Source organism: Macaca thibetana, chromosome 11, assembly GCF_024542745.1.
Source record: "Macaca thibetana thibetana isolate TM-01 chromosome 11, ASM2454274v1, whole genome shotgun sequence".
NCBI lineage: Eukaryota > Metazoa > Chordata > Mammalia > Primates > Cercopithecidae > Macaca > Macaca thibetana.
The window spans coordinates 76,361,879-76,389,702 of NC_065588.1; the positions used below are offsets into that span (position 1 = coordinate 76,361,879).

At 35.8% G+C, this 27,824-nt stretch overlaps 1 protein-coding gene across 1 annotated transcript in view; it reads left to right on the top strand.

The window, feature by feature from the left end:
• The first annotated feature begins 5,485 nt into the window (after nt 1–5,485).
• OTOGL (otogelin like) overlaps nt 5,486–27,824 on the top strand; it is a 165,044-nt gene continuing 142,705 nt past the window's right edge. Inside the window, exons 1-7 of the mRNA XM_050749267.1 lie at nt 5,486–5,619; nt 6,964–7,003; nt 8,069–8,117; nt 13,570–13,636; nt 15,767–15,865; nt 18,064–18,218; nt 25,335–25,456. Coding sequence (XP_050605224.1) covers nt 5,541–5,619; nt 6,964–7,003; nt 8,069–8,117; nt 13,570–13,636; nt 15,767–15,865; nt 18,064–18,218; nt 25,335–25,456 — 611 coding nt within the window. The 5' untranslated portion in view covers nt 5,486–5,540. The remainder of the gene's footprint in view (nt 5,620–6,963; nt 7,004–8,068; nt 8,118–13,569; nt 13,637–15,766; nt 15,866–18,063; nt 18,219–25,334; nt 25,457–27,824) is intronic.

Here is a 27,824-nt window from a genome sequence, read left to right on the forward strand (position 1 = left end):
AGGGAATTCTTGCACACACCAAAGTTTAAGAACCACCTCTGTATTCTCAGTAAAGCTGATAAGCTTATCTTGTTAGAAGAGAAGACTGAAGAAAACCTTCCAAAGGAACTAGTGTATTTTCACTGCAGCTTTTGGGAGATAATGATAACAATTTTGCATGTAACTCAGTAAGACTCTAATTCAGGCTGGGGGAAGAGGTGGTCATGTCAAGATAAAGGGGAAGCCTTTTTATGGGCTGATCAAGATTTTTTTGACTCTCAAATCTCAATGAAGGGCATAGTTCTTTCTAAGTTATGTTTTCATACTGATTTGTGCTGTGTCAAATATCATAGTAACGCCATATCTCCAAAGGCAGTTTACCATATCAATCTTGCCAATATAGGGGAAGCAGAAGATGACGGGCTAACGTTTGACACTCCAGTGGCTCTTGTCATAGACCAGATTGCCAGGGGTCTGATTTGGAAACTTGCTGTTGTATAAAGTAATCCAATCATGACATTTTGGGATTTGACAGGTTTTGTTTTATAATTTAAACAATTGGATCCAAGTATAGCATGCTTTCTTTACAAATTTACAGTTACTTAATTTGAAGAACTTCTGTTTGTAAGTAAGCTAAGTAAGTTGTAATTAAGTTGAAAAAGTAAGAAAGAAAATATATAAAGTAACCTAGAAAATAAAATCATGTAATTTTTGATGCTTGGTGGTTTAGTTTTAATAATATGGCAGATTACATGATATAAAAATCTTCTAAGTATAAAGTACTTGGAAGTACTGAATTTAACAAAATAGTCAACCATGTAAACGGTTGAGTGAGTTCACTAGGATGTAAGGAATATTACCAGAGACCAAAAACAAAACAGAAACTGGACTTGGTTTTCCTTCACTTTATGTTTGGGATTTGAATTTATACTCTGTGGTCTGTGAACCCTTAAGCTAAGAAATTAACGTGAAACTCCCTGGAGCACTTGACAGAAGTTGGTACAAAATCTTTTTTGGAGGGCAATATCCTCAACTTTGGTGGTAAAGGATTCCCATAGAAAATGCCCTGCCAGACATGGACCCCAAATTCAAAATTACAAAATCCATGAAGTCATCTATCCTAAGTGAGAGAAACAAACAACAAACAACAAGATTAGAACCACCCCTACTGCCACTAAAAAACTGAAATAACATTCTTTCTCAACAACTCTAAAATGAGTACATAAAAATTATTGAAGATATAAAGGATTTCAGAGCATGAGAAACCAACTTTATGGCATAAAATAGTGCCTTACATTAATATTTTCACTATGTGGTACAAGTGCAATGTGTTATAGTAGTTCAGAGAATGAAGACAGCTGCAGAAACTGAACTTGATGCTAAAATGTTGACAAGATAAAATTTAGTTGGAGAAACATTACTTCTTTCAAGGTATCACTTAGATATTGCAAATCAATGGCATCACAGCAAGTTGAAAAACAAATATCACTATAAAACATAACACATTAATTTCTGGGGATGAGTGTTAAATTGAAATCATGACCAACACAGATACTGTTTATGAAATATAATCATATCCTTATTCAGAAAAGGTAAGATAGATGCCACTTCTAAAATTATATGAAACATCCCAGAAATTGCCAAGCAATGCACATCCAGAAAGCATAAATAGAATACTACAAACCATCTTACAATAAGACAGTTACATTCAGAGGGGCAAACATCATCTTAAAGATATAGGATTCTATTTGCTGGCTCAATGATAACATAAATTCTGGATAAAATCTACGAACTTGAAATGTGTTAGGTTTAGTAACACAAGTAAAGAGTATTTGCATTTCACTAGCAGAACGCGATATTAAGGGAGTCAAAGGTTATCTACTTGAAATTTGTTGTCAGTTGATGAAAAATGAGTGTTGTATAAATCACCAAACAAGTTAACTTTCTTCAAAGATGATGAGCTTCATTACAAATAGACCTGTTATTATCATTGACATACCTACTATTCGATAAAAATTTTCCCATTCTTGACAGTTGTTTTAATGTGTTGGATTGAGGCCAATAGGCTGTCAGGTGTCAACTTTCTAAAGATCATATTCCATGTGGGAAAATGAGCAGTGCTTTTGTAGCAGAAAGGGAACTGTTTATTGCTTGCATTATGTAGTTGTCTCAGACTTCTTATGAACTTAATATCACTTCACAAGCTGGTGGCTGACTTACTTTTTGCCAAAGTTCCTTTGTCAGGGTGGAATGAAATATAAAAGCTGTCAATTATGTTTTGACAGTAATAATTACATGTAGCAACAGTCATAAATTGCATTTTTTGTGGCTCTGAGTCTAATCTTTTATCTAAACTCGCATCTATTGTAGCTATTTAAGGAAGTCTATTTTGCTTATTTTCACGCAGGCTACCATTTCATGTATCGAGTTCATAATGTAGTTAGTTGAAAAAGGACTTGGGATTTTTGTTACTGTTCTCTTTGCCATTGTTCATTCTCCTTTTCTAACATTTTTTCCTACTATGAGCCTGGATGGAAGAGGAGCAGAGAGAAGACATACACCAAAGCTCTATGTATAAAATAATAGCAACCCTGAAGCTTCCTCTTACAAATTCTACTATTTTTTCTTTCTTTATTTTTTGAGACACGGTCTTGCTCTGTTGCCAGGCTGGAGTGTAGTGGTGTGACCTCAGTTCCCTGCAACCTTGACCTCCTGGGCTCAAATGATCCTTCCACCTCAGCCTCCATAGTAGCTGGGACTATAGGAGCATGCTACCATGCCTAGCTAATTGTTTTGGTTTTTTTTTTTTTTTTTTTTTGTAGAGGCAGAGTTTCATCATGTTGTCCAGGCTAATCTCAAACTTCTGAACTGAAGTGCAGCCTCCCAAAGTGCTGGGACTACAGGCGTGAGCCACTGTGCCCAGCCAAATTCTACCAGACAAAACAACTTAACAGTTTTTAAATACGTATAGTTCAAAACAGAAAAATAGTCACAAAAACATCAAGTAATAGAGGCTTGCACTTTTCAACTTTATTCAGTGAAAATGACTGTGATGCTTTCGAATAACAACTTTAAAGTACTATATAAAACTTGAGATGAAAAGTTCAGAGTTACTACATGTTAATTAAGTACATAAAAATACCAAAGTTTGTATCAGAAGCACATAATTTTCACATGACTTAACATTGCTGCCTAATACCCTTTTTTACTAAGTTCTAATAGTGTTAGAAATAGCTATAATTATTATAAAAATGTTTATTTTATTGAACTATAAAATTTAACTTTGGTTTATGCTTGAGATTTTTCCATATGGCTGTTATTTTTGGATTTTTTTTTTCTTTCTTTCTTTGAGATGGAGTTTCATTCTTGTTGCCCAGGCTGGAGTGCAGTGGCGTGATCTCTGCTCACCATTAGCTCTGCCTCCTGGGTTCAAACGATTCTCCTGCCTCAGCCTCCCAAGTAGCTGGGATTGCAGGCATGCACCACCACTCCCGGTTATTTTGTTTTGTGTTTTTAGTAGAGACGGGGTTTCTCCATGTTGGTCAGGCTGGTCTCAAAACTCCTGACCTCAGGTGATCCGCCTCCCTTGGCCTCCCAAAGTGCTGAGATTACAGGCCTGAGCCACCACACCCAGCCCTGAGTTTTGGAAATTTTTAAGTCAAGCAAAAAAGTCAAACAGTTAGTAGATTAGGAAAAATAATCCTGAAGTTGATTTATAGATTTTTCGTATTGTAGGTTAAGTTATATGGGAAACTGTGAAGACAAGAGAAACTATTGTAAAATAAGGAGCAGACTTAGTAATGCATATTGGTTATGTACATTTCAGCTCTTTTCAGAAAGAGTCAATAAACATTCTGCATAAACAAAATTAATTCCCTTAATTAAAAATATTTTGTTGGGGAAAAGTATTGTCTTCTAAACAGATTTCAATCTTAGCCTTTTAATTTACTTTATAGTCACATATTCTCAAGAATCTAAAATATTTTATACTTTTGCTTGTGGTTGAGTAAATATATATTTTGGACTAATATTTAGAATGTAACTATACATAAGTTAATTATGTTAGACTTATAAGATTGTCTAATTAGTTCAAGAGTAATAGACTAGTAACCTTTCAATAAATAATATTAAATACATACTGTACTTCAATTAATTAAACCTATTAATTAAAAATTCAAAATGACTGTGAATGTGTGTGTACGTGTGTGTGTGCTGGAGGGGGGACAGGCACATAGCTACTTTATAATTTTAGTGAAATTTGTTTGTATTTTCATGCTTAAACTTTTTCCTTTATAGACAAACATCTGTTGGCTCATGGAATTAGCTATTATTTCAGCAATGGAAAGGCATTAAGGTCATCTAGAGCAAGAGTAAATGATTATCGGATTTGGAACACAAACAGGAAACTGTATAATGAACATTGGACCATGTAACATTAGTTAGGATATCAAGAATACTTAATAGAAAAGACTCAGAAGTCATTGCAGGAGAATTGTCTGGGCACAACAGGATGTTAACAACTGCTGTGCCTTTTTGTTTCATAAAGTACTTCTGTGTGGTTAGACATTCCTTACTACTGCACACCTGTCTGTTAAATGACTTTGATAATAGTGCAGTTAACTCATGGGATCTGCTGTAGAAATGTGCACCCGCTATATAAGAATGGTTTTCACTAATGTGTGGAGCTCAGATCTATAAAGTTCGTTATGACATATTAGAGCTCTTTTCTCATGCCAATGTAAGCAGTCAGTCCCTGTTGAAGAAGAGAGCTCCTAGTGCTGAAATAATAAGTCTGTTGTTTAATTGGATATTTGTCACAGAGGATGGAAAAACAGGGTGTGAAGGGAAGGTTTTCAGGGCTGGGTGAGTTACTTTATTTTCTTTTTAAAGTCAAGTATAGAATATTATGTTTTTTTAAAAATTGCTACTTATGTTGCAGAATGTTTAACAGAAATATCTGTGGGCCCATGATCATGTCAACTTAAACTATACTGTAATGGGACTTGAAAATATATGCATGTAGTTTTAGTGTACTTTTTAATTCCTAAAGCAGACTTTTAATTCTTAAAGAACATGTAGACATTCTAGGAAAGATGGACAGGGTTTTATTTCACCCTTTTTCAAAGGACAGTAATTATTTTATGAATACAATTATAAAATGCAATTAGATCAACAATTAGGAATAATGGTTATCTCTTATGGCTTCCGGAGATTTCAAGAGGTGTTTCTTTTTATTTTAATGCTGCTGTCTTGAGAAGGTAAAAAGGTTGATATAGGCTAAAAAGGCCTATGATGTGCAGGTGTGGGTGTAACTAATACGGGCTCAGGTAAGAAGCTGCCATGCATCACTAATGAGAGACTCAGCCAAAGGGTTGTCTGCAAGTTCTAAAGCTTCAGATGCTGTATGTAGTTGGAAAGCTTGGAATTCCTTTTTGAATTACTTTATTACATAGCTATATTTATTAGAATTTGAGTACACTACAACTATGCATACTTCTAAGATGCCATCATAATAAAGACCATCAATTTGGTTACATTTCAGGGAGAAAGGCTACACTGAAATGAACATTGTAAGAAAACTCAATTTAATGATACCGTGGAGTATATTCTTGCTTCATGTACTGCTGTTTTCATTACAAGGTAAGAACTCAGATTAAATGTTTATGTTAATTTATTGTATTTTTGTTTCTCTTACAATTTATACAAATAGTTTTCCCTTATAAAGCACTTTGAAGTCATTAGAATGAATTGTACTAAGTGATACTCAGATCACCTTTTAAAAAATTCTTAATAATGTAGATAATTTGGACCTTTTAGTTTTCATTTTTTGAGTCTTTGCAAAATGGCTAGTTAAAAATCATGCTTTTATTATGATATGCAATTGTATTAGAACCTTTTAGTTTTCATTTCTTGAATCTTTTTAAAATGACTGGTTAAAAATCATGCTTTTATCATGATATGCAATTGTATTAGAAGAAGCTCTGATTCTAACTTTTTTCTTCTAAATTATGATTTAAAATAATTGTCTATTTGCAATTTAAACATTTGAAATTTTATAATAAACTAAGAGCAATTGAGTACTTAAACTTTCTTCATGCCATCAACCCAAAGAATAGTAAAAAAATGTTTTAAGAATGACTAACATCTGGGGCTAAAAATTGATTTTAATTATTTTTATAGTAATTTTATTAATAAATTTTCTTGCTATTTGATTTTTTTTTTGTTATGGAAAGCTTATAGACATACACAAAATTTAAATGAAATAACACACCTTCATGTGCCCTCACCCAGGTTCCATAACTATCAGCATTTTGTGGAACTAGTTTTACGCTGTTACACATTTTTTCTTGGAGTATTTTAAATTCATGAAATACATATTATATATTTTTAATAGATAAGCACTGTATCATACCTAACAAAATGGGGAAAGGATTTATTTATTTTCAGTTGTTGATTTTTAATCCCTGTAAAGGTCTGTATGCTTTGGAGCTTGTAGACGAAATTGGAGAAATTGCTTAAGTACAAAAGACTACAGAGGTCAAAGGTGCTATTTTCCAGTTCCAGTTGTAACTGAAACCCCAAGGAGAACGACGTCACAGAATCATGAGAGCTGAGGAGACTTTACAGATAACTTGTCCAACACCATCATTTTATGGTGTGCTTGGTATTTTGTTTAAGCTTGGCATGTACTAAGTGGTAGCACTAGAACTAAAACTTGGTTCTCTGATTCCAAGACTAGAGCCTGTTCAATTGCATGGTGTCTCTGTGTAAATCCATGTATACTGCCCATTCTTTTTAGCTTATCAGTCATTCAGTGTCTCACAAGAAATGTGCTGGTCAAATCCCTCTAAAAAATGCAAAAATACCAGCAAACTTCGATCAGAATTTTAGAATTTAGGTTAAAATGTTCTTTTAAACAACTAGAACATGTAGCCAACATATTTGGATAATTTTTTTTCATTCTTATATATTTGTCTCTGGCAGAATATATCTGTGCATCATCTATATTGATGGGAACATCAAAGTGAGTATTTCTTGTTCTTTGTGTCCTCTAAAACATAAAGTTAATGGTAATAAGCAAATCTCAGCGGGCAACTAGATCTGCTTTTGAAAAAAATAAGTGAAATGTTTTACAAAAAAGCGTGAAATATACTTTAAAAAACATTTCTACAGATTAAAAATGATCTAGCATTCATTTCTTTATTTATGAAAATACTTCCTTTCCTTTTAATTACAAAGTATTTGTTTTCATTTTAATTATGAGGGGAGTCTTTGGTGGCTGTTGGTACTAAAAAGATATTACTTTCATTTCAAAGGTTTGTAATAAAAAGTTATATTCCATACTATTATCCTTTACATTATTATTAATATACATTATTGATAACAAATGTATTATGTTCATTTTTAGCAGAGTCACACAGTTTTTAATGATAAAAATAAACAATTGTTTTAGCAGTAAATAATGAAAATCATTTTTTGTACTAAACTGATCCGCTTAATAAAAAGCAGAATTCTATTCACCATTTGATTTTTTAAAAATAAAATGTTTATTGATAAATATAACACAAAAACAGAAAACATTATAAAGCAAATATATACTTTAGTGAATTATTAGCCATTTGATTTTGATAAATTACAATTTGATGTTCTTACTTACATTAATGTTAACTTGCCCTTTATGACATAGCACAGGAGAGAATTAAGTACTATGTTTGAAAAAAGGGAAGGTACAAATACTGACCTCACTAGATTTGCAAAATCATGTGGAGAAAATATTGCAAGGGTTGGTGCTACAATGTTACACTCTTTTGTTTATTTTTCTATCTCAAAGTTCCTTCCTAAAAGTCAGTTTACATCAAAGACTGGAGAAATTTGGGGACACTCCTGAATTTTGTAAAATGAGACAGCACCACCACCCAAATCTAACCCTTCCAGAAAGGGGAGGGAGGACCTTTTAAATGTTAAACCAAGAAAGACCTCTTTGATAAAGTGATGGAAATCAGGAGAAAAACACCAGCTCTCTCGGGAAAGGCTTGTTCAGGTTGCCTAGGGGCCTTTGACTATACAAGTTCTTTTTGTTTTCTTCCAGAAACGGGTTTAATGAAAATCGACAGAAAAGAGCTCTTTTAGCAGCACAGGTAGGTTATGCTTCAGGTGGAGAGAGAGGCAGAGAAATAATCCATTCTGTGTTGGACTCTGCTGTCACTTCAACAATGAGACCTTTGTGGAGGGGAATAAAATGCTAAGAACAAGATAGGAAGGAGGAGGAAGAAGCAAAGTAACCTCTATTGCTTTTCTACGACCATCAAATTCATGCTCAGGTCACATCGACTTGTTTGGAATAAAATACATTTCTTTTTGCTATTCAGCTCAGTTACCTACTAATAGACTTGAGGCATTTAATCCCATGTACTTGCCAGAAAATTAGAAGTAGTTTAAAAATTAAGCACAATATCAGTTAGGACAATGACAACAGTATAATGTACATGGAAAAAGGGGCCGAAAAAGGTGTAAATAATATGAATTAAATACTGCAAAAGGGCATCAGATACATCCTGATGTCCTGACAGAAAGTTTTTATAATGTCTGATAAATCTAAATTGTGGGTATCTCTGAATAGGTAACTTTTTTTTGGAGGGGCAGTGTAGCACTGCATTTGAGGAGACCTTCTTGCTTGGTTGCCTTCATATGAAGGATATTGGATAATTGCAATTTCTTCAAACTGGTTGGAATGCTCAAATGGATGGGCTTAAAAATATTTCTCTATAAAAGATGGATGGTAAAATACAGAATCCTAACTTAGCAAAGGCATTTCTTTGAAAAGGAATATGATTTGAGTATTTACATAGCAAGCAGCTTAAATATTCAAGGAAGTCTTTGTTAAAGGTTGAATTGCAAATAGTTTTTGTTAGCATTTTGTGATAGATGTCTGAATTTGTGTATTTTATAGTGTTAATTGAAGAGAATTAGTAGTTAAATAGAAGACAGATCTGATATGCTGTTGTGTCTGGTTAGAAGACAGAACTGATTTATTCTTATCAAGAGTAGAGACCTTTTTTTTTTGTACCAGTGTTACTGGAAAGGGGTCCTGACCCAGATCCCAAGAGAGGGTTCTTCATTCTCATGCAAGAAAGAATTTGGGGCAAGTCCACAGAGTAAAGTGAAAGCAGGTTTATTAAGAAGGTAAAGGAATAAAAGAATGGCTACTCCATAGGCAGAGCAGCAGCACAAGCTGCTTGACTGAGTATACTTGTAGTTATTTCTTAATCATATGCCAAACAAGAGATGAATTATTCATGACTTTTCCAGGAAAGGGACAGGAATTTCCCGGAAATAAGAGTTCCTCTTCCTTTTAGACTATATAGGGTAACTTCTGGATGTTGCCAGGGTATTCGTAAACTGTCATAGCATTGGTGGGAGTGTCTTTTAGCATGTTAATGCATTATAACTAGAGTATAATGAGCAGTGAGGACAACCAGAGGTTACTTTCATTGCCATCTTGGTTTTGGCAGGATTGGGCCAGCTTCTTTACTGCAGGGTCTTTATGACCTGTATCTCGTGATACTAGTCCTGCTGACCTCTTATCTCATCCTGTGACGAAGAATGCCTAACCTCTTGGGAATGCAGCCCAGCAGATCTCAGACTCATTTTACCCAGCCCCTATTCAAGGTGGAACCACTCTGGTTGGAGCGCCTCTCATACCAGAATAGGCAAAGGATTGTCTATGGAATGGAAACATATTTTTATTTTTCTTAAAAAGTGTTTTGTGTACTGATATACTTAAGTGTCAAATTGGGGTTATACTGTTGTCCATTTAGATGTTTTCAGGATTTGTATACTTTACTCCCTTTAGCAAGAATGAACAGCAGGAGACTTGTACTTCTATTTCCTAAGGCTAGAAAACGTGTCAAAATCATTTATTTTCAGAACAATTTTTAAAAGAAGAGGTTTCAACAGCGGGCAATGAGGTCATAATCTTGCACTGCACTGTTTAGAATTGGAATTTCATGTGTTACAAGGCCATTCTTATCCATAGATTCACTCTTCTGCTCTAGGAAAACAGAGCATCAATAGGTAGATAAGTGTGCAAATAATGACTCAGAAATATGTTGGCAATGAGGTGAGCAAGAAAGGGTAGGGGACGCAGACTTCTGTAAATAGTGTATTTGTGCGCTGCAATGATTTCCCATCTAAAGACTGTATTTCCCTGGGCTTCTCTCCATCCTGGGGAGGTGTAATCAGGAAGGAGGAAGGATGGGTTGTCCTCTTTTATCAGTCATGTGAATACATGCACCTACTGCCTGGGACTTTTTTGCATTTGCATTACATTCCAAAAATTCCTTTCCTGAAAGCAAGCCCTAAGACATAGACTTAGGTGCAGGTCATTTATTTGGAAGTGTACAAATAAAGGAGAAAGGAAAATGATGTGAAGAAGGGAGAAAATAAAATATGGGGTGTATTAATGAGGGGCTTTCTGCTGTAGGCAGCTGGAACTCAGTCTTATTGGAGACTTCTGAACCATGTAGAATGTGTCCTAGAAAAATTTCTAGCTTGAGGGAAGCCTCTGGAGAGCCTAAAATCTCCAGGAAGGCACTTTCTATAGTCTTTTCTGCTTGGACTCTGCCGTCAGGCAAAGGCAGAAAGAACCTAGTGCTGAAGTTGGAGGCTTTCAGTGTACACAGAAATCCAGATGAATTCCAAGGTGAATTCAGAGGTGGGCTGAGAGGATGTGAGGAGAGGCATCAACAAAGTCTGAGGGAGTCTTGGCTCTAAACACCCTTGGGAGACAGATTCCCATTTGAACCATGTCTCATTTTTCAGTTGGTATTTGTTGATGACATACCAAGGACAGTGCTAGAGATAGAAACAAGAATAGCAGTGCCTGTTACCTAGAAACTCCATCTGTTATGGAGGTAGTCTGATGAAGAAGTCATTTCTGTGCAACTGGTTCATTGAATCCAAGACAACCTCAATCATTTGCCATTATTTATATGACATAAAAAATAAATATGCTCCAATTATAAATGTAAGATGCCATTCTGACTTCAAATATGTCAATAAATAAACAAAATCTGCATGTCACACATTAGCCTTGGTGAAATGTATTATGATGTATGGGATGCTGGATAAATAGGATATTGTTGTAGCCAGAAAGGTGGTGTGCTAGGGAGTCATTCTAATTTCCATAAACAAGATGTGGATTGAGTTAGGTTAAAGGATATAGAGCGAAAAACAAATTATATACTTTTATCTTCCTCTAGTGTTATCCAGTGTTTTCAGTTTTTGCCTAATAGTAAAAACAGGTAGCATGTTTACAACTCTTTTCCTTTTTTTTTGAGACAAAGTTTCACTCTTCTTGCCCAGGCTGGAGTGCAATGGCCTGATCTCGGCTCACTGCAACCTCCGCCTCCTGGGTTCAAGCTATTCTCCTGCCTTAGCCTCCTGAGTACTGGGATTACAGGCACACAACACCAACGCTGGCTAATTTTCTGTATTTTTAGTAGAGATGGGGTTTCACCATGTTGGTCAGGCTGATCTCGAACTCCTGACCTCAGGAGATCCACCCACCTCGGCCTCCCAAAGTGCTGGGATTATAGGCGTGAGTCACCGCACCTGGCCTGCATGTTTACAACTCTTATTATGTGCCTGGCACTATTCTTGGTGTGTCATTCACATCATTTCACTGAATCCTTACAATTCTGTGAGGCAGGTACTTTTATAGACTGGGAAACTGAGGCTGAGCTGGTTGAATAATTTGTTCAAGGCGATAGGCCCTATGAGGTAGAGTAGAAGTCATTATACACTTTTAGTGAGTATCAGAGATGATTGGCTTCCATTAAAGGGATAGACATAAATCATTTCGGAGCCAAAGGAAGAAGGTTTTGGTGTCCAGTAATATCCGGGGCTGTGTCAGATTTAGGCAGCCAGAAGCAATGTGGCTGAAGAGAGAATAAGACTTGCTGTCTTGAAGGAATCGAGGTCATAGACTGTTGTTGCGTCTAACTTAGTTTGAAGGCAGAGGCAAGAACAAAAAGGGGAGATTGAACAGTGAGGATAAAACCTGGGAGTATTGAGAACAGGAGACAGTGAACTTGAGACCATTGTGTGGGGCAAAGAGTTCAGAAAGAAATCTTCGAAGAGTGAGAGAATGTGTCTTTTAGATAGCATGGACTGACATGATGGCGCGCGCCTGCAGTCTCAGCTACTCAGGAGGCTGAGGCAGGAGGATCGCTTGAGTCCAGGAGTTAAGCCCAGCCCAGGAAACTTAGCGAGACCCATCTCTTAAAAAAAAAAAAAAGATATAGCTTGGGTAGATTTTCCTGTTAAAGAAAAAAGTACTGAGATGGAACATGTCAGAATAAAACTTAACATAAGAGAGACGAGAATCTGCTGAGAAACAACTTTGTTCCTGAAGTCACATGGCTCATTTTCCCATTCTTCTTATCTTTCCCCCTTCTTCAGTTTTTCTAATATCATCTACTACTTAATTTGACAATTATTTGGCAAGTTTTGAGTGTGTTTATTCTGGTGAAATATAAGTGCTATTGGAAAGAATGTTGCCCCAGCCCATACACTCAACTGCTGTGGAGTTGGAATAATAATCCACAATCAATTAGTTTTAGTAAGCCACAACTATTTGCTACTAAGCCATATAGATCTTTTAAAAACCTTACAATTTCATCTGGATTGCTTAGATTGATTGACATAAATCTCTTTATTGCTAATTTTCTGTGTGAGGCATTATGTATGTAAGATTTACGTACATGGCTTTAATTCATTATCCTAACTATGCAACGAGGGAAGTGCCATTATTGTTCCCCTTTTACAGATGAGTAAACAGAGGCACTAAGAGGTTAGGAAACTTGCCTAAGGGTAAGTAATTACGGAGTCAGGATTCTAATCCAGCTCCGTTTGATTCAAAATTCATGCTATTTACCACTACTCTGAACTACCTTGGGCTCTATAAAAAGATATATTTAAACATTCTATGAACTTTAAAGTGTGAGTCAGCTCTTTGGAGCCTGAAGGTAACACACTGGCACCGAAACAGCAGATGCTTCTGTGGATGTTTTCTTTACCAATTGGTGTGCAGGCAGGCAGTACATCACCGTCTGTAGGTCTGTCAGCCCTACACATTTTTTTTTTCCAAACCTGTCTGCACCTGGAAGTGTCAGAGAACCGCTATTTCTGCAGGCAAAGCAGTCAATAATTCCAAAGGTTAGACTCCAACCAGGCTTCTTTCATGAGGTTGCGAGGTAGGTGGAGGGATTGGGGGCTAGGGGAAAGAGTGGGTGATGGGAAGGGGAGGGAGGATGGGAAGTGAGAACAGAACAGAGAGCAGATGAAGTAAATGACTTGTCAAAGTCATGTAAGAGGCAAAACCAAGACTTGAATGAGGTGTTCTCACCACAACCTCAGAGGCACCCTTTCTGCCTCATGGAGATGATAAGCCTCAATAACCCCAGAAAGTATAAAGTCAGCACTTTATCAATTCTGCATTTGTAGTTATTTTCTAGATGTACCAGTTTGCATGTTTGGCTTGAATTAAATAATTTAACTGTCTTGCGTTCTCATTTCTTTCTTTCAAAGTTTGAAGCTACTTCTCCGAGATACTTTTTCCATGATGCTATTAATTGGGGTGAGAGCAAAATAAAAGGTCAGTGTTTATACTTAGGTTTTCATATTTGCTTTCTCAGAAAATCCCTTTGGGGGATATATTGAATCAAGTATTTATTGTTTCCATAAACCACATGAAGGAAAGTGAGTCAGGATGGTAATAATACCTAGTAATAATTTAAGTTCACTTCTTGGAGAAATTTGAGTTGTTTCTGAGAATAACCAGGGCCAAACATTTAGACAAACCTGATAACTGCATGACCAGGGAAGATGTCACTGAATATCAGAAACTGTTTTTTTGTGTGAATCAATTACTTGATCCCTATTTTTTGTTACCAGTTCCCCATTTCCATTAAGAAGAATGCTGATGGAAGTTTGAAATTTAATTTGAGTGGTAACTATGAAATAGAAATTATCATTGTTGTGTTTAAAATAACAATGATCCTCACCAGTTTTCATTTGATACTTGTTTTCAGGAGAATAAGCAGGACTGTAAATACATTTTTGAAGGCAATACATTTGTTTATCTAAATATTTAGCATCTCTTCATCAGAAAAATGCAAGACTGTGATCTAAGATAAACGGTAAATATAGATGTGCTCCTAGTGGAAAAAACTGCTTTTAAGTTTATGAAGAACATCATTTTTTTTTAACCTGTATTTATGGACTAAGTTAAAACAGCATATTTTTTCCTCACTTAAGATATACTTGGAGATTTGTGCATTTTTAAAAGTAAAGAGACATTTTAGATCAATGGATCTTAAGGTGGAGAGGAATCATACGGGTTTTCAAATTCTTGCCTTTGGCAGAACTGTGGTCAAATGATCAATTATATAACTATCTTCTGGGAATTAAGATGTTCTCTCTTCTCCTCAAGTGTTAAATTCTTCCTGCTTGAGTTTTGCCAGTTGCCTCTTATTCTCTCCTTATTAGAGGAAATTTTTTCACTGATTCATTTGCATTTTTAAAACTCACTTAGGAGATGATGGTAAAATTAGGGTTAGAGTTCACAGTTACTTGCTTCCTCTTTTTAACATAATTTGTTGGGACAATTTTATAATTTTTCTTTCCATGAAAGAAATAATATTTTTGGTGACAGTAGTGACTTTGGCTTCTGCTTCATCAGAATTTAAGCATAGGTTTCTTTTCCTTTTTTCTTTTTTCTTTTTTTTTGGAGACGGTCTTGCTCTGTCGCCCAGGCTGGAGAGCAGTAGCATGATCTCGGCTCAATGCAACTTCTGCCTCCTGAGTTCAAGTGATTCTCCTGCCTCAGCCTCCAGAGTAGCAGGGATTACAGGTGTCCATCACCACGCCTGGCAGCATAGGTTTCAAAGAATGTGTCATTTGTAATTGAGCCTGAGGATTAATATACAAACCTCAAATGAAATGTTTAATCACTCTCTTCAAAAGCAGGAGTCTCCCTTTGAGTTTTATGCTTTGCCTGATCCCTCAAGTTAATGATAGTCCCGATTCTTTTTGTTGTTGTTGTTGAGACAGAGTCTAGCTCTGTCACCCAGGCTGGAGTGCAATGGCACAATCTCGGCTCACTGCAAACTTCACTGCCTGGGTTCAAGCGATTCTCCTGCCTCAGCCTCCCGAGTAGCTGGGACTACAGGCATGCACCACCACACCCAGCTAATTTTTGTGTTTTTAGTAGAGATGGGGTTTCACCATGTTGGCCAGGCTGGTCTCGAACTCCTGACCTAAAATGATCTGCCTGCCTTGGCTTCCCAGAGTGCTGGGATTACAGGCATGAGAGACCCTATTCTTTAATAGAGTGTTTGCTCCTGTAAGAGTAGCTGATGGGATGTGCAGCCAGCACCAAACTCCATCAACAGAATCATCTGCAGCTTGTGTATTTCTGGTTCTCATCATCTGGGACAGAGATTCCTTACATGGGAACTTGACCTTTGATTTGCTTGAAAGGGGCTAACCTTTGCCCTCAGGGTAGTTTGAGATGTGAAAGCCTGCCTTTCTTGCTTCACAGCACACATAATAAAATGAATTAGACAGAGACTTATTGGGTTTAGTTCTTTAGCTTAGCAAGGCAAGAGGCCGAGGGTTCTGTTTAAGTTAATAGTAATTACAATTTGTCCAAGCTGTATCTTGACATATTATGCTTAAAAGAAGAAATGGATGCCAGAAGATAACTTTTTCTTCTCCCTCTCAGGTTCTTGTCCTTATGAATGCCTTAATGGAGCTTTCTGTTCTAAGACTGGAACATGTGACTGTCAAATATTTCAGGCTCTTGGGACAAGATGCCAGATCAGTAAGTTTCAGAGATGCTTATGAGAGAATTATGAGATACCAAGGAAAAAATTAAGGCATAATTTACTATAATAATGTTCATCCATTGGGGGTCGTATATTACCTAGAGAGCCCACAATTCATTCTCAGTTATTTGATGTAATTTAGAAACAATGTAAAACAAAAGTACATAGGGCCACTATCCCTTCTCATTGAACTCTCTTATTGCTTCAAGTATTTTTTCCACTTTCTATACTAATAGCCTATTATTATTATTGTTATTATTATTTTTTGAGACAGAGTCTCACTCTGTCACCCAGGCTGGAGTGCAATGGCACGATCTCGGCTCACTGCAACCTCTGCCTCCCGGGTTCAAGCGATTCTCCCACCTCAGCCTCCCGAGTAGCTGGGACGACAGGCACTCGCCATCATGTCTGGCTAATTTTGGTATTTTAGTGGAGATGGAGTTTCACCATGTTGGCCAGGATTGTCTTGAACTCCTGACTTTGGGTGATCCTCTCACCTAGGCCTCCCAAAGTGCCGTGATTACTGGCATGAGCCACTGCACCCAGCCAGTAATAGCCTATTAAAACCAGGTTCTCATTCATCTCCCTTTTGCTTTATAAAACAGATTTTTTTATTTGGAGCCGGTCATTCTTTTGGACCTTTAATTAATTGGACATTTTGTATGTTAAAAAATAGTACTGAGACTTCTCCAAGGGCAGGGGCTTTTTTTTTTTTTTTTTTAATAAACCTTTTATCCACAGTGTCTAAGAAAGGATTCTATGTCAATCATAATCAATAAATATTCATTTGTTTAATCAATATTTACTGGCATCTAGATCCCAGGCTAGGCATTAGGGATACAACGGTGAATAATACAAACCTGTTCCTGTCCTCCTGGAGGCTGCAGTCTAGAGAAGGTGATAAATACGCAACAGATACACAATAATTAAACTTGTGACAGGTGCTGTAAAGTAAAGTACAAGATGCTATGAAAATATGAAGCAGAGGTGAGGCATACTGTCAGGGAAGACTGCCTGAATAATGAATAATTCCGTGTTTTTTCCTGAAAAGGCCACAGTTGTCCAAGGCTAATAAATTTAGGTGGGAATCACAAAAATACAAGATGTAAAGAGTCACCCTTATCTTTATGCACCCCGCCCCAGAGTGTATCAAAATGTTTTACACGTATTGAGTGCTCAGTGAATGTTACTGATTTTCATATTATTCTAAAGAGAAGAGTTTAGAGAACAAAAATGGAATAGAAGATTATCTACAAGGGTAAGAAAAAAAGGTAGACATGACAATAGGAGATGCAGTTGTATGATTTAAGATAAATACTGCTTGAAATTTGGCCAGTTTGAGGTCATGAATTGTTAAATTCCAGCATACCTTTTTTTTTTTTTTTTCTGGAGACAGAGTCTTAACTGTCACCCAGGCTGGAGTACAGTGGCGCCATCTTGACTCACTGCAACCATCGCCTCCTGGGTTCAAGGGATTCTTGTGTCTCAGCCTCCTGGGTACCTGGGATTACAGATGCGTGCCCCCCACCTTGCTGGCTAATGTTTTGTATTTTAGTAGAGACAGAGTTTCACCATGTTAACCAGGCTGGTCTCAAACTCTTGAGCTTAGGCAGTCCGCCCACCTTGGCTTCCTAAAATGCTAGGATTACAGGTGCAAGCCACCACTCCAGCCAAATTCCAGCATACTTTGAATGACTAATGCTCCCCACATCCAGGTCCCAGACACATAAATATGACTTTTTTTTGGTCAATGGTTATTTTTCTCTGTGGATACCATAAAAAAGCCATTTTTGAAAGACTAGAATACTCTGATGCTGCGTATGCTAATCTTTAGGACACTCAGTGGTGACATTTGTCTCTTTTCTGAGCCATCTTACTTGCTATATTACTATCACCTTTTACTGTATTATTTTCCATACTCCTTTTTTTTTCTTCTAGAATCTTTTTTTGGAAACAAAAATTCAGGAACTTTCTAACATAAATCTTCTTCACAACTACTCGGAAACCCTGTTTTATCAACTACTTTGATAGTTTTGAGAACAATTGGTAATTTTATGTTAGTTATTTCTTCCTGTGATATAGACCAAGGAAGGAAATTTGAATGAAAATTAGAATCATTTACGATGACTGACTGAACACTGCTAGAAACATGTAATTCATTTTGTCTACAAAATATTATCCTGTTTCTTTTCAGTACCAAACATGGGCAACGGCAGAGATGGGATTTGTAAAACTTGGGGACAGTATCATTTTGAAACATTTGATGGCATCTACTATTACTTCCCAGGAAACTGTTCTTACATTTTTGCAAAGGACTGTGGTGATTTGGAGCCTCGGTACACTGTATGGGTAGGTGATTGTAGGACATAATTAACTTAAAAATATTATCTCTGGAAAAGTATGTATTTTTAAAAGTACTTGGCAAATGATGCAAAATATATACTAATCATAGAATGAATACTTACTTTGAAGAGGGTTTGCATTCAGGTACCAACCGTATTACTTACGCTTCCTTCCTTCCTGATACTTCCAGTGAGATATGTCCAGCTGGTTTAATTTTTTGAAATGACACACTCAGTATGAATCAGAGGCTAACATTTATAAAATGGAGTGTATGAGTTACATAAGCACAGGCTATAGGATGGGAAGACGGACAACTAATTGCTAGGTAGTTTGATACTATATGACTGAGCTCAGAGAATTAATTCTTAGTTGCAGAATTCTTGACTCAAATGAATTCTTAGGAGACCTCTCAAAAATATAAGCTGTAGAGTGGCTCTAGTTGAATAAGGATATCAAGGACCTCTTTCCTTTGTTACCATCTTCTGAATTTCTAGGTATTTCAATCATTACCAGGAAACTGCTATTTTGTTCCATTTAAAAGCTACAGCTCTCCATAGCCAAAATATGTTTGAATCTCTGTTATGCTTTCCCTTTTTACTTATGTTGGGGCTGCCTACATTCTCCTCCTCTCTAAGGTGATACAAACATTAAAAGTAGTCCCTGAAGCTTGTTTTTTTTCCATAGGTTTTTGGGGGAACAGGTGGTGTTTGGTTACATGAATAAGTTCTTTAGTGGTGATTTCTGAGATTTTGGTGCACCCATCACCTGAGCAGTGTACATTGTACCCAATGTGTAGTCTTTTATCCCTCACCACCCTCACCACCCCCAGCCTTTCCCCTTGGTCCCCAAAGTCCATTGTATAATTCTTGTCCTTTTGCAGTCTCATAGCTTAGTTCCCACTTACGAGTGAGAACATGGATGTTTGGTTTTCCATTCCTGAGTTAGTTAACTTAAAGTAATGCTTTCCAATTCCATCCAGGTTGCTGCAAATGCCATTATTTTGTTCCTTTTTATGGCTGAGTAGTATTCCATGGTGTGTGTGTATGTGTACATATATATGTGTGTGTGTGCATGTGTATGTATATGCATGTGTATATATATGGTATATATGTGTATATATGGTATATATGTATATATCTAATATTTTCTTTATCCATTCATTGATTGATGAGCATTTGGGCTGGTTCCATATTTTTGCAGTTGTGAACTGTGCTGCTATAAACATGCATGTGCAAGTACCTTTTTTGTATAATGACTTCTTTTCTTCTGGGGAGATACCCAGGAGTAGGATTGCTGGATCAAATGGTAGATCTACTTTTAGTTCTTTAAGGAATCTCTACACTCTTTTTCATAGTAGTTGTACTAGTTTACATTCCCAACAACAGTGTAAAAGTGTTCCCTTTTCACCATATCCACACCAACATCAATTATTTTTTGATTTTTAAATTATGGTCATTCTTGTAGGAGTAAAGTGGTATCGCAGTGTGGTTTTGATTTGCTTTTCTCTGATAAATAGCGATGTTGATCGTTTTTTCATATGTTTGTTGGCCATTTGTATACCTTCTTTTGAGAATTGTCTATTCATGTCCTTAGCTCACTTTTTGATGGAATTGTTTGTTTTTTTTCTTGCTAATTTAAGTTCCTTGTAGATTCTGTATGTTAGTCCATTGTTGGACATATAGATTGCAAAGATTTTCTTCCACTCTGTGACTTGTCTGTTTATTCTGTTGATTATTTCTTTTGCTGCATAAAAGCTTTTTAGTTTAATTAAGTCTTGTCTGTTTATATTTGTTTCTGTTGTGTTTGCTTTTGGGTTCTTGGTCATGAATGCTTTGCCTAAGCCAATGTCTAGAAAGCTTTTCCAATGTTATAATCTAGAATTTTTATGGTTTCACATTTAGATTTAAGTATTTGATCCATCCATCTTGAGTAGATTTTTGTATAAGGTGAGAGATAGGATCCAGTTTCATTCTTCCACATGTGGCTAGCCAATTATCCCAGCAACATTTGTTGAATAGAGTGTCCTGTCCCCACTTTATGTTTTTGTTTGCTTTGTCAAAAATCAGTTGGCTGTAAGCATCTGGCTTTATTTCTGGGTTCTCTATTGGCCTATATGACTGTTTTAATACCAGTACCATGCTGTTTTGGCGACTATGGCTTATACTATAGTTTGAAGTCAGGTAATGTAATGCCTCGAGCTTTGTTCTTTTTGCTTAGTCTTGCTTTGGCTATGTGGGCTCTTTTTTGGTTCCATATGAATTTTAGGATTGTTTTTTCTAGTTCTGTGAAGAATGATGGTGATATTTTGATGGGAATTGCATTGAATTTGTAGATTGCTTTTGGCAGTATGGTCATTTTCACAATGTTGATTCTACCCATCGATGAGCATGGGATGTGTTTCTATTTGTTTGTGTTTCTGTGATTTCTTTCAGCAGCGTTTGGTAGTTTTCCTTGTAGAGGTCTTTCACCTCCTTGGTTAAGTATATTCCTAAGAATTTTAATGTTTTTTGCAGCTATTGTAAAAGGGGTTGAGTTCTTGATTTGATTGTCATCTTGGCCACTGTCGGTGTATAGTAGGGCTACTGATTTATACAGATTAATTTTGTATCCTGAAACTTTTAGACCCTGAAACATTTAAGGCTACAAATCTTTGTGACCCAGAAAAGAAGCACAACTCGGTGACTACAGTCAATAATATCTTAATTGTACATTTTTTAATAACTTTAAAAGTGTAATTGGATCGTTTGTAACATAAAGAATAAATGCTTGAAGGGATGCATACGTCCTTCTCCATGATGTGATTATGTAACATTGCATGCCTATATCAACACATCTCCTGTACCCCACAGATATATGTATATACACGTTCGATGTAACCACAAAAATCAAAAATCAAAAACCAAACAAAATAACAAATGTATTTAAAGTAAAAAAAAAAAAAAAAGAAATGAGATTTATTGAAAGTTAACTTATGGGGCATAAGAATAAAAATTTAGAGGTCTCTTTAAATAGGGAAGTTGGCGAAATGCATCTTCTATGCTTACAGGTCTCCTGTTCTTGGTTCTCTCATTTACTACTCCCCAACCCCTCACTTGTTTTATTGCTTGAACACCCTTTGACCATCTCTTTAAAATGTTCTTGCTCAGTGTCTCACTCTTTTGAGGACTGAGGTATCAATGAGATAACCTGTTCTTTGTTAGTAACACACAATGCTGAACTATGCTTCTGGAGTTAGTAGATATTGTTTCTGTGTGGCCTGGTTTTGAAGAGTAAAATTTGCTTTCAGATAAATACATCAATTTACTTGAAATGTCATATTTCCCCTTGATTATAAAAGCAGTTCACTTCTTTTGTAGAAAATTTGGAAAATTCAGAGAAGTCTGAAAAATGTTAGAATTATCACTTAAGAGTTACCATTGGTTAACAGCTTCATCTATTTCCTTCTCAACATTTTTCCTCTGAATTTTATACATATTTATAACATTTAAACTATAGTTTTCTGCCCTACACTTTCAATTAACATTATGTCTTCAACTTCCTTCAATGTCAAATATTCTTGATACATCCAAACACAGTTAGCTGTATTTTTTCCAACTTCTGTAATAATTAAATTTGCTTCAAATAATTTAATGATGTCCTATATTGGAAATGTAGATTTTTTTAAAATTATAATTTCAAAGGATATATTGATAAACATTATGATACAGATATCTTTATCTATACCCCCTATTATTTTTTCCACCTTTAAATTCTATTTTATTTTTATGAAAATAATATATGTGTATGGAGAAAGATTTCATCCCAGAATATACAGAAAAAATAGCCTCTGCCTTCTTTCATCTTCTACCCTAGCAGAAGTCTGGCTCTCAAGAGGCAATTACTTCAACTAATTTAGCTGTTTCTTCTAGTTTTTATCTTACACATCAAAATATGCCATTATCTCTTTATTTTTCAAAGTTAGGCCTTATTCCTTCACTTCCTATTATGGAAAATGAGAAATTATCTTAGTTATACCACCCTTCCTGCTCCTAACACACACACACACACACACACACACACACACACACACAGACACACACACACACACACACACACACACACACACACACTTCCCTTCTCTCCTCCTAACAGAGGAGGAGAGATAAATTATTTTTGGTTAAATAATTTATCTTTTTTATATTATTGTCACTATGTAAATATTGTTTAGAGCTGATCCCAATAGGTTATGATGATTTTATGTCTCTACTTGTATATTTTTCTAGAGTAAACAGTTATCCCATTTTTTCTTTGCTGCATTCTCTTTACTCCAGTCACTAATATTTTTCCTAACTCTCTCCTTCTATAAAACTCTTCAATATGGTCAGATGCATTAGGCAAGCTATCAGCTTCTCTTTTCCCTCATGAGACAACCCTTCCTCAGTTTTTCCTTCTCATCTTTTAATTCAGACTAGTTGCTTTTGAAGTCTACTGTACACCTACCACTTCGGATTTCTTTTCATCATCCTACTGGAGAATTTTATTCTTCTCTCTCCTCAGTTTTCCTCTTTCTTGGTTCCCACCAATGTCTAGTGGTCCTTTAACTTTGTTCATACTAGAGAGATAGGTTCTGAAAAGCTTATTGGATGCTCTGAATATGTGGCCAGTGTTTGTAGTGGTGATTAAGCAAAGACCCATTTCCTCTTTGTTTACTCACTCATTTTAATTGACTGAGTTGGTTCCTGGAAAGGGAAGAGACTTTCCTGGAAAGTGTGCATGGGAAGAGAAGTTTTGAAGCCTTGATTTTAATTTAAAAATCACTTTCAGAATTTTAAATCTCAATTCACTCTGATTTCTGATCATTTTGCATATAACCTTACCCAACCTCCAGAAATTTTTACCTCTTTTAATTCCCAGAGTTCTGATATTTTGTAAATATGTGAATTTCTTTTCCCATTTTTTTTTTTTTTTTTGGTGCTGGGCACTTGATGGGATTTTATATTGGAGCTCATATATTGGAGCTGTGGGGTGGAGTGATCCCTTAATTTTATCATTGATTCTTGCCTATTTTCCACCTTTTTCCTTTTCTGTTCTACATTTTGGGGTATTTCTGTCCAATTCTGAGATGTTTATTTTCCCACCTTTCTACTTCAGTTATACATTTCTCCTTTTATATTGTCAGTATTCAATTGTTTTTATTCTTTGAATTTCGTTTTTAGCAACATTTTATTCTCAGTTCAAGGATGGCGTATATCATTTTTCTCTCAGAAGATGTCAACTATGTATTTTTAAAGTTTTTGGATTTTTCTAAATTGTTTTTTATTTCTTTGATTCCCTTTCTTTTGTTTATTTGATGTCTTTCATGTCACAGACTTTCATCAAATGACTAATGATTCACGAATATTTGTTCACATTTGAGAATAAGGCTCTAAAAATGAATTGGAAACTCTGGATATATACATGGGCGCTTGTTGAACTAGTGTGAGAGTGAGCAAGGATCTTCTTGTTTCATTAGATAAGCCCCCAGATATTAGTAACTATATGTCTTTTTTTCCATTTTGTTTCCTGAAAGAAGAATCCTCCTATATCTAGTCTGGGGTCATGTGGCTGGATTCCTGGATCCTGAGAACATTTTAGGCCTACTCTTACCTCAGGCTTTTGTACTTGCTATTTCCTTTGCCTAGAATGGTATTCCAGATATCCCATATGGCTTGCTCTCTCTCATATTCCATCTTTACTAGAATTTCATCTTTGCAGCAAGGCCTTCCTTGGTCACTCACTCCAAAATTGCCCCCAGACCTTGACACATACATAGCGTATCCCCTTTCCCTGCTTAATATTTCTCCTTAATGTCATCTAACATAGTATATATTTTAGTTTCACATAGCTATATTTTCTGTTAGCTGTTTTCCTCTAATAGAATACAAGTTTCATGAGGCAGATATTTTGTCTGCTTTGTTGACTGATCTATCCCCAGAACCTAGAACAGTGCCTGGTACATAATAAATGATCAATACAATTTGCTGATTAAGCATAAAACTAATATGCATTAAATTACTACAATATTAAAACTATATTATTGAGGCTGGGCACGGTGACTGACACCTGTAATCCCAGCACTTTGGGAGAGGCCGAGGTGGGTGGATCACTTGAGGTCAGGGGTTTGAGACCAGCCTGGCTGGCTAACATAGTGAAACCCCATCTCCACCAAAAAAATATAAAAGTTAGCCGGTTTGGTGGTACACGCCTATAGCCCCAGCTACTCGGGAGGCTGAGGCATGAGAATCATTTGAAACCAGGAGGCAGAGGTTGCAGGGAGCTGAGATCACACCACTGCACTCCAGCCTGGGACAGAGAGAGACTATCTCAAACAAACAAACCCCAAAACCAAACCAAACAAAAAACCCCTATACTATTGATAATTTTTAAAATCACTTTTAGGCTTAGAAAGTTCTTTTCCACCTCTATAGTTGTAATCTCTGTTTTTTTTCAGTTATGTCATGGTTTAGACATTTATACTTTACTTTTTGGACCTTTTGAAATTAATTTTGGTATAGGGTGAAAGAATCTAAGCTTCCTCTTCTCTTTTCTTCCTTGCATTCTTTTTTTTTAAAACTAATTTTCCCGTTAATATTTTGAAAAATAATCTCTCTCTTCCCTAACGTGTCTGGCAATACATAAAAATAAAATCAATTTTATTTTTAGTGAGTTCATGGTCACTTTTCAACCTTTAAATATTGCTTTGTGTAGCGCTCCATTCGAAGCTCTGTTTTATGATTCTCTAACTGGTAAAAAATATGGACATAAAAATGACAAACGTGCTTCTTTGTGGTGCTCTACAGTTTTACTATCAGAACTAATTTCTCCCAAAGCATACCATGTACCTTGAGAATATTAACAGCCAACATGTGAAGATTCAAATCGTTCTAAAAATATGCTGATTAATTTGTATTTTAGGAAGTTAATTTTGTTGCCCAATTTCTGAGGTAAATATTTCTTTTCTCTCAGAAATCCCAAATGTAGTTATAGCGTTATAAAGTGTCATGGGACTAATGAAGCTATATGATTGTAAACATACATTGTGGTTTTAGTAACTCAAATTTGTTATTTGTTCCTATGCTTTCTTTTTGTTTTTCTCCCTTTAAGGTTCATAACAGCCCTAAATGTCTTGGTTCGGTGTATTCTTGTTATCGGTCAATCAGCTTGTTCTTTTCAAACCAAGAGGAAATTCGAATTTATGGTCATGAAATAAAAAAGAATGGAATCAGGTAGGATGTGGGAAACAGTGAAATGTCAATAACACCACAAATTAATAGAATTTCCAAACATCGCATGCTGGAAGTGAACTGTGGAGAGTAGGAAGAGAGAATTTCTTCAACAATACTCTTAAAGGTATAACATACAGACATCAAAACTTCAGAAGGCTCTGAGGCCAACCACATAGTCAGGAGTACAGTAAGTTTACCCTTCCTAATGCTGTGTGCAGAATATAAATATAATATGTTGACATGGGTGGAGATGAGAGTCTGTTTTTTTTTTTTTTGTCTGAGAGATTCAAGAGATTATCTTAAGAGTTCAACTCTTGATTCTTTTTGCCTTCTTTCTTAAATATTTTCTTCTTTATTTAAAGCAGAAACTTAAAAATCTATTTTCTTTTATTTGGAAAGGATTCTGGAAGTTCTTTCCAAGTTTGTGTGAATGGGGTTTGGGTATCACCTGAGATTTTCCATGGAAGTTCTGACAGACTGAGAGCCAACAACTGCCTGGCCTCGAATAGACCAGAGAGAAGCCCACTTCCGGTTTCCTATCTGCCAAGAACATGACATGAGAATTTGGGGGCAGGGATGTTTCCATATTTGGCAAAAGGTTTTTTTACGTTTTAACCTAGAAATACTGTGGAATAATCTACCTTCCAATCTAAATAATTATAGAGATACTCAATTTTTAATATTTCCTGGCTGGATTATGCCAGAACAAGTAAATTGTAGGCTGGAACAATTCCATTCATCATTCAGAATTCACTAACAAGTGTTTGAGCCATAGGAATACTTTCCAGCACAATGAATTTATCAACCCGTGTTGCTTTTTCTGGGTTTAGATTCCTCAAAAGGCAGCAGGTGGTAGCAGAAAGGGCAGTGGAGAGAGCACCAGGGGAGCCTTGAAACAGCCAGACAACCCAGAGCAGCTTCTCCCCCTGTCTGAGGCTTATTTTCTTGGTCAGCTGGGTTCTGTACTTCTCATTTTCTCATAAAAGAAAGTTTAGGCATTTGAGTAAGAAGATAATACAGTTACCCATGTATTTCCTAGAGCTGAATTTAAATAGCCATTTAGTATTCTCTATATGGAATCTTGGGTAATACAATGAACATTTAAAAATTTGTTATGTTTTGTAAAACAGACTTGCCATTCAGATTGATTTTCAAGAATATTCTTTATTAAAGCAGGGACATAATATTTAATTTTAACTCAGAGAAAGCATTTCTATGAGGATTTCAGATTGTGTGATGGAAAAAGGGTGATCTTATTATTATTCAGCAATATTGCTTATACAAATGCTGTTCCTGGCTTGGGGCCTAACTCATAGCAAATGCTACAGAAATATTTGCCATAATAAAATCAAATATGTGGCTCTGTGCATGAAGCTTTACTTCTCTGGATTTCAGTTCTCTCACCTGTGAAATAAGGAGTTTCAGTACAAATGAATCCCTCAATACTTTTCAGCATTCAGTTCTGCATTCATTTAGGTTTACATTTTAATATTTCCTGCCTAGGTTGCATGTTTTTCTTTGACCTATTGGATATTGTCTAGTTTAAACGATTATCTCCTGTCTCCACTAGCATCCTTCTATGTTATAAACTTCAGGATAATCACAGTTATCCACCTTTATTTTCAAAAACGGAATATTTAACTAAATTTACTGTTAAAGAGACCAAATGACCAAGTGACAAATGAAAAAAGTACGCATAATAGTACAACTATACTTCCATAAGATTAGCATTCCATTACTCGGAAATATATTTATAAACATGATTCACTTCTTTTAAGTATAGTTTTTATAAACTTACAAACTTAAAAGAAGTGGTATTTCTTTAATGTTATTTCATATTGACTTTTACTATGAATTCCTCATATTTATAATTTTTAATAAGAACGTATTATGGCAGTAGAGTCTCTTTTATCTATTCTCCAATTTAAACTTTTAGTTATTTTTCTATTTTTGTAAATAATTTTCTGTAAATAAGTATCTGTAAACAAATTTTTTGTGCAAATGGCTACAGATATTTTGAATTGTTTCTTCGGGGATTATCCCTTTGTTAATTAGTATGCTTAATTTTGTAGTTTTTGGTCCATTAAACCATGCTCTTCCTGGAAAGGAACTCACTAATTTGCAATTTTTGAGAGAAACATATGAATATACCTATTAACTACCCATATTATTTACATTATGGTATATATTTTTTGTTTGACACGGCTACCTTTTTAAAAAATATTTTTATTTTTATTTTTGAAATGGAGTCTCATTCCATTGCCCAGGCTGGAGTGCAGTGACGTGATTTCAGCTTACCACAACCTCTGCCTCCCAGGTTCAAGCGATTCTCCTGCCTCAGCCTCCCAAGTACCTGGGACTACAGACA